Source organism: Cuculus canorus, chromosome 3 (genome assembly GCF_017976375.1).
Source record: "Cuculus canorus isolate bCucCan1 chromosome 3, bCucCan1.pri, whole genome shotgun sequence".
NCBI lineage: Eukaryota > Metazoa > Chordata > Aves > Cuculiformes > Cuculidae > Cuculus > Cuculus canorus.
Genome location: NC_071403.1, coordinates 120,298,779 through 120,306,913, shown reverse-complemented (window position 1 = coordinate 120,306,913; position 8,135 = coordinate 120,298,779). Strand labels below are relative to the sequence as shown.

General features: G+C 46.9%; 1 protein-coding gene across 2 annotated transcripts in view; it reads right to left on the bottom strand.

The window, feature by feature from the left end:
• Positions 1 to 8,135, bottom strand: part of RCAN2 (regulator of calcineurin 2) — a 79,687-nt gene continuing 71,552 nt past the window's right edge. For both annotated transcript variants that reach the window (XM_054063276.1, XM_009558434.2), the window contains one exon: positions 1 to 4,157. In XM_054063276.1, coding sequence (XP_053919251.1) covers positions 3,997 to 4,157 — 161 coding nt within the window. In that variant the 3' untranslated portion in view covers positions 1 to 3,996. The remainder of the gene's footprint in view (positions 4,158 to 8,135) is intronic.

Here is an 8,135-nt window from a genome sequence, read left to right as displayed (position 1 = left end):
TGTCACAGTGCTCAGACTGGAATCAAGTCTGGCATTCAGTCTCTTACTCAGCACAAGGAACAGCCTCCCGTCTTGCAGAAAAGCTTTTCCACTGTTGCTGGATGGGAGGGAGGGGGGGAAAAAAAAGACCAAAATAAAACTCACCAATCCCTCCCACTCAATTTGGGGTCAAATACATGATAAACAATTTATCCATGGGGCATGTTTTTATAGAATCATGGACTGGTTTGTGTTGGAAGGGACCTCGAAGCCCATCCAGTCCCACACCCTGCCATGGGCAGGGACACCTCCCACTGGATCAGGCTGCTCCAAGCCCCATAATATAAAGCACTTCACAGTAACTGCCTGTAGTCTTTGTTACAGTTGAAGAAAAGATGCTCTTGCCATGTTTTCTTGCTGAAAACAGTGTATTTGAGCACACACGTCTAAGCTGGGAAGGGAGGACTTTGTACAATCTTGTCTTGAATACAAAGATCAGGGCCATAGAATTATTTTTGTTCTTTTCTTCCAAAATACTCTTTCTCTGTGCACTATCAATGTTTTCATGCTTTTAGCTGCACTTCGGAAGTCGTTAACGTTTGGATTTTGTATCTGAAGGGGTCAGAAAGGACAAGTAGGCAGCGGGAACAGAAGCAGTGACTGTACTCCCCTGATCTCCTCCCTTCACTTCCAAGCAGCGGCAGGAGCAAGGTCCACTCAGCAGAGGGCTCCAGGGCATTGCTGCTCGCAGCCTGCTGCTTTGCAAAGGAAATTAAAGGACGTTTTCTCTGTCACTGTGCATCAGAAGCTGCCATGTAACACAAAGATTTCATTCCTATTTATAGTAGTACTACAAGAGAGAATCTACTTTAACGCTGCGGACACCCTGGGAAAAGAGCAAGCCAGAGGGATGGAGCTCAAAAAAGAAAACTCCATGGAAGTAGGCAGGGCTCTGTCATTTATCACCGAGTTAAACAGGACAGTGGCGCTTCCAGAGGGGCGTTTTATGAGAGACGCCTTTCTTCCGTGCCAGGGAAGAACCAGCCCTTAGCAAAACATCAGGTTCTTTGAAGAGTCACAAATGCTTTTATGAGAGGGACATCATTCCATAACACCTGAAACATTTTTTCTGTTGACCCTGTTTTGTCCTATAAAGGTGATACAGAAGCTTTGGCCATGGTTACAAGGGGCTTCTCTTGTGTTTTCAGGCTTGTAGCTGTTCCCATTTCTGTGCTTGAACCGGTGTGCCACATCCCACTCCCTCCTGGGTGCACTACGTAGTTTTATAAAGACAAAGGGTATTGAATGGGGCCTGTTTTTAAATGGGCCTGAAAACGTACTTTGAGGAAAGAGCATTTAAGACCCAATGCTTTAATTTGCAGTATAGTTTTACAACATTTGAGGCCAAAGTCCATAGTTCAGAACCAAGTCTCTCTGAAGTTTGAGTCCACGGCTACAAGGACTAGATTTGGCCTCCAACACTGCTGCATGTAAAAAAGTCAAGAGGATCCACTTGGACTGGAGATCATCTCTGGTGGGTTATATCAGCTAAGGACGTGGCTGGTAATTTCTTCCATACAGCACATATCAATAAAAGATCTTACTCTCCCTATTTATATATTGGTCTAAAACCCATGGACCTTAGCGTTCTCCATGTTCTCAGACAGTGCTGTTACTCCCAAAACACTGTAGGTGGCCCCTGGTGGTGTTTCCAATGGGAACATCAGCTTGGTGAGGCCCTGGCCCAGGTTGCCCAGGGAAGCTGTGGCTGCCCCATCTCTGGAGGGGTTCCAGGCCAGGTTGGATGGGGCTTGGAGCAGCCTGGGCCAGTGGGAGGTGTCCCTGCCCATGGCAGGGGGTTGGAATTGGATAGGCTTTAAGGTACTTTTGGCCCAACCCAAACCATTCTAGGATTCTAGGATCCTTATAGACCCAGGGCAATGAGTGACTTGTTCTCTATTTATTTAAACCGATTCTAAATGCATCACTGAAGAAACCTCTAAGGAGCTACTTTAAGACAACTTCACAGAGATATCATGAGGACACTAAAGCCCCATTTTTTGATCAGTCTCTGCCATATTTAACATGCTTCTATTAGTGTCGCCCACGCACGATGACATCCATAATGAAGTAACAAGTATCACCTTATAGATAGATGCTAAGTAAAGCACTACATCTCAAGAGAAATATTATGGGGCTGTGGTGGTCAGAGAATGAACTACGCGAGAATGGTAAAGCCCTCATTCTCAGAACATCCTCACCATGAATATCGAGAATGGCAGCTCTGTCTTCACCGACAACTCAAAACGCTTTTTCTCCTTGAAGCTCTGCAGAGCCAAGACACCAGCAGGCTTTGCTGGAGCTCACAGCCTCACTGCTAACCAAGGGCAGGATGGAACCTTCTCTCAGGAACCACATCGTTAGGTTTTATGACAAAAAGTCTTGATTACAGAACCTAAGTTGACTTCTCGGATCCTAGAATGAGTTTCCAAGATGTATTTACTTATTTTAACTCACAAAGGATTTTATGAGTTGTGGAATCTCACTGTGCCACTTTATAGTCACTTTGGGGAGTCCAGCTGCAGCCAATTCGCTTCAAAATCCCACCGCATCTTATACACACGCTCAGTTTTCTGCGGTATTAATTTCAATGGAACTACTCATGTGCATAAATTAAGCGCATGCTTAAATATATGCAAAATCTGAGCTCAGATGTCTAGAAAACATGTTCTCAAAATGACAAGTACGCATAGAAAAACTGTCATCATGGAAGGTCTGCCAGACGGGGAATCCCAAATCTGTCTGCTCTCAGCCATGACGACAACACAGAACAAGTTTTGTAACCCAGTATACATTGCAAGTGAAAGAAACATGCAGGACAGAGTGAAAAAAGGGGATTCAATTGCATGCAGTCTAATTTCACGTGTGTAGTTATGGTCCTGTTTTCTTTGGCCTAAAAAAAAAAAACAAAAAAAGAAAACCAACAAAAGAACACCAACTAACCTCTCCTCGCCTCCACAAACCCCAACTGCATACAGCTCAAGAAGGGCTTCAAACACAGGATATGAGGAGGGAAAAGGTCTGACTATTTGGGATGTACAGTAATGACTATCATTTTCAGGGCTATTCAACACACCACTAGGAAAGCATTCAGTCAGTCCTTCACAGAACTTACAGCTATGACAGAAAGCAACAAATCCTGTCTTAAATGAGCAGTCAGCTCCTCTTTCTTCCTTACACTCAGAGAGAAGTACCACTCTTACCTTTATGAGAGATAAAATGACAATCGCGGTTGATATTCTGGCTCCCTTCTCCTTCAGAGAGACAGAAAGACCCCAGACCCTCCAGCAAGCGGCTGCCTTCTCCCCACAGCCCAGAGAGCTCGGTCTCACATCCCTGCCACCACCAAGGCCCAGCAGACTCTACAGCTCTTGGTGGAACAGGGTGGTTTTCTACTATTCCTAAAAATACCGCAAAGATAGTTTTCCTTACAGAAAATTCCAAGGGGATGGAAAGGCCACCAAGCTGCCAGCAGATTAAAAACAACACGCAACCCCCCTTAAAAAAAGAAAAGAGGAGGAGACCGAGGTCTGCTGGGGAACTGAGGAGGGCAGAGGAGCAGGCTGCTTGATGAAGGGCACTAGCAAGTATTTGGGGAGTTTGAATATCAAGCTTGATATCAGCCTAATTACCCATCCTGAACAATCTCTCTGGTAGGGGTGTTTCAGCATGCAAATTATAGCTGTCAAAACATCCTCAGACTGAAACCTTCCGTTGTTTCTTTAGCCTTGATTTGTCCTTTCCAGAAAAATCTATTAGTTGGTGTGTGATATGGTTACATATGCAAAGATCTTTTTCCTAGCCCTTTTATTACATAGATTGATTACTGTGAAGGGATTGCAATGAGTTTAAATGTCCTGGTGCTCAAAAGGCAATGGCTGCCTTCAACAAAACAAAGCAAACAAAACCCAAGAGCTGTGCCGGAGGAGAGAAGCGCTGCTTCTGCCGGAGAGAGGCTCAGTTAGATACAGGAGGTGGCAGACCTGGACGCCGAGTTTGAATGATTTTGGGCTTTGGAGAATTCTTTGGGTCCTCATCGTCTTCCATGTCGCTGTCGCAGACGTGCACTACCACGCTGGGAGTGGACTCTGTTCCTGCGTGCAGCTCGTATTTCTCTCCTGGAAGCAAAGGAAAAATAGTTTGATCAAAACTGTGTCCAGTTCTGGAATTGCCAATCTAAGAAGGATACAGAAGTGTTGGACCAAGTCCAGAAGAGACCATGAAGATAATGCGAGGGCTGGAGCACCTCTGCTATGAGGACAGGCTGAGAGAGTAGGGGTTGTTCAGACTGGAGAAGAGAAGGCTCCAGGGAGACCTTAGAGAAGCCTTTCAGTACCTTAAGGGGCTCCAGGAAAGCTGGGGAGGGGCTGTTTACAAGGGCATGGAGTGATGGGACGAGAGGGAATGGCTTTAAATTGGAAGGAGGAAGATTTAGATTAGACAGTAGGAATAAAATCTTCATGCTGTAGATGGTGAAGCCCTGGCCCAGGCTGCCCAGGGAAGCTGTGGCTGCCCCATCCCTGGAGGGGTTCCAGGCCAGGTTGGATGGGGCTTGGAGCAGCCTGGGCCAGTGGAAGGTGTGGGGTGGGACTGGATGGGCTTTGAGGTCCCTTCTAACCCAAACCATTCCATGATTCCACGAAATACTGGTCAGCGAGGAACTTGGGACTTCATCTTCCTCACTCTGAGGCAACATACAGTGGTTCTGGAATAACCTTATGAAAAATAATCCAAGCTACAACATGTACGCATGGTCACTATAAACCTATTTTAATTTCACTGTGGCCTGTGGGTCTTGAGGATGAGTGATGACAAATAGTCTAAAGGGGTCACTGTGTCATCCAGAACGGTTTCTAGTTTTTAGTGCTGCAAATGGGTGTTGGTCACTTCTGAAAGACTAAGTTGTCCTGTCAGAAATATCACCTTGTCTCATCTAATTCTTCTGCCTTCCAATTTAAAGCCATTCCCCCTCATTCTATTACTCCATGCCCTTGTAAAAAGTCCCTTCCCAGCTTTCCTGTAGCCCCTTCCGGTACTGGAAGGCAGCTATCAGGTCTCCCTGGAGCCTTCTCCAGGCTGAGGTGGTGGATGGCTCACTCCAAACACCTGCATCCCAGGCAGAACCGGGCAGTGCCGAGTGTCACACGATGAAGTGAAATGGCAGTCCCTACCTCAAAACATTTGTCATTTGCTCTGCTACTAATTTGGATTTTTCTTTATTAGCGACCTTGTGGCAGAAGAATTCATGTGAGGAAGGGGCTGCAGGTTTGGCCCTGCACTGGCACACGCAGACTGGGACTGTGTTCAAGTGCTGTTTGTGCTGGCAAATCCTGGGTCCAAGCACAACTGGGTGGCTTGTGACTAGAGGACAGGCTGCATTTTTGCCTAAAAAACAGGAGGCAACTAGTGAATAATAGCTGTAAGTCAGGCATCTCGCTGTGAGAAATGTTTTACTGCTGTGATACCATTAATGTTGACATTTAACTGCTCTATTTTAGGCAACCTGTCCTCTGAATCCAAATTGAGCAAAGCGTTACAGGTCTTGCTGAGAGGCTAAAATATAAAAAGAGAAATAGCTTGCTTTGCACTGCATTGAGAAATTATATGGTTTTTCTTTGCCTTTTTTCCCTGTGGGCTCCAGCTAATTTCTCAGCTCTGGGCTGACGTCAATGCTGCCAGCCGGCACCGAAGGCTGCATTGGTCACTGTCAGCTCTGAGCAGCTCCGCAGCGCCGCACACACGCAGCGCTGAGCCCTTTCCCCCCGCACCAGCACCACGAAGTAAATCAGATTTACTGCCCTCTTTAAAGGTAATAATCCCAGTTCAAATGCCACATTCTTTTACCGCTCAAATCCTTCCCAGAAGGACTCTTTCCCCTGAAAAAGGACAGTGGAAATAGGTATAGACACAAGGAAAAATATTCAGGTGCCTCTGGCATCAGTAAGTGCAACAGCAATTAATGTCACTTTGCAAATCACCATGCGATGCACTCATAAATTGGGTTTTTAAGGCTTGTGGTTATTTCTGAGAAGAATCATCAAATCATAGAATGTTTTTGATTAGAAGGGACCTTAAAGATCACCTAATTCCACCCTCCCTGCCATGGGCAGGGACACCTCCCACTGGCCCAGGCTGCTCCAAGCCCCATCCAACCTGGCCTGGAACCCCTCCAGGGATGGGGCAGCCACAGCTTCCCTGGGCAGCCTGGGCCACGGTCTCCTCGCCCTCAGCGGGAAGAATTTCTTCCTAATGTCTAATTTAAATCTTCCCCCTTCCAATTTAAAGCCATTTCCCCTCGTCCTGTCACTCCATGTCCTTGGAAAAAATCCCTCCCCAACTTTCCTGGAGCCTCTTTCACTACTGGAAGCTGCTCTAAGGTCTCTGCTGCTGCCTCCGTGCATTCTCTGCCTCTACACTGCCCCACCACTCCTGCTTCACCCTCTTGCCTGGAGAACACTTACACGTTAAGCCAAAGGATCCTTGGGAGGAGGTGCCGTTTTCCTCCATCAGCTTTTGGACTATCTAATAAGTTGTTTAAATGTTCACTTAAGCTGAGATAACAATGGAAACTTGCATAAATTCACTCCGAAAAATATCACAAAATGTATCGAATATGCTCAAACTTCTCAACTCAGCCTTCAGGTGACCTAGGGGAGTGGTGGCTGCCCCATCCCTGGAGGGGTTCTAGGCCAGGTTGGATGGGGCTTGGAAGAGCCTGGGCCAGTGGGAGGTGTCCCTGCCCACGGCAGGGGATGGAACTGGATGGACTTTAAGGTCTCTTCCAACCCAACCCATTCTATGATACAATGCAGGGAAGAATTCAGCTGTGGCACCTCCACCATCTAGATCTGCCAGAGAATTTTCCTAACAAATCCCTGAAAACAGCAGCTATTCCTCTATTCATTCACTTTGCATAAGGAAAAGGAGTTTGAAGTTTCGCCATTGAACAAAGGGCCTGGATGCTTTCATATCCCTTGGCCCTACTTTTTGTGACCACACAAACCACAAGCAAACCCACAGCCTCAGGTGACACAAGAAAGACGACCACAAGGAGAGCACAGCAGCAAATGATGATATTTCAGAATTAAGAATAGCATGTGACTTTGTGAAGCGATGGTATGACCTTTCAGCGATGCTGCGTCTTTTGTCTAATGAGGCTCTTTTGCCCAGCAAAGAGGATGCTCATCTATTTAATTAATAATGAAGAAATAGTAATGACACTGTGCAGCTACCTCATCCCTGGTTCCAATTCATGATCCAAGGTTAACTGGTTCAGAGCTGTCCATTCATGTTAAACGTGTCATTAGCATCGTAAAAATACCTTCCACTTACAGTCCCTTCATCCAAGTGCTTTATAAATAACGTGCTGCAGGTAACAAGCGGTCCTTCGCACGGGTGCGTGTTTATGCCGGAAGGGATGCAACAATCCATCCCATATGGTACCTCTACCACCTGGATCTGCCGTAGTACGTGGGGTGGAAGAGCTCTTGGCAGCCCATTACTGATGTTGCAGGAGAAGGGCACTCTCCTCTCCTGTCCCGCAGGACAAGGCAGAGGGAAAGCTTTCTGCAGCCAGCGACTCTCCTGTACCCTGCCCCTGGCAAGGGCAGCGAAGGGCAGAAGCAGCCACAGAACTGAGTGGAAAGGAAGGACAGAGATGGAAAATTTTATCTATCAGCCATCTGCGTGCCCCTCCGCCCCCTTTTAATCCTCTCTGGAAATCATACGAGGTATTTAGCATTTCTTTTAAGTCAGTGAGAACAAACATGAGAAAATCTTGGGCATAGAAAACTTGCAGCGTGAGACCTGGTCTGAAATCCCTGTGTGCGGTGTTTACGGGGCAGGTCCTGCAAGGGTGAGCCAAACCCGGGGGAAAAACAGGAGCCACTCATCCTTCTCAAGAAGAAACAGGAACACCATAATTGGTTCCATAATTGTAGCAGGAACAGCTATACCAGAATTGCTCAGAGACAAAACTGAACCCTCATCCAACCCCTCCTCGGACCATATTCATTGGCAGCCCCGGCAGCCAAGTGGCACCGAGTGCCGCAGGGACTCCGTTGTGTCTGGAGAGGTCCCACTGTGGGCCACCACAA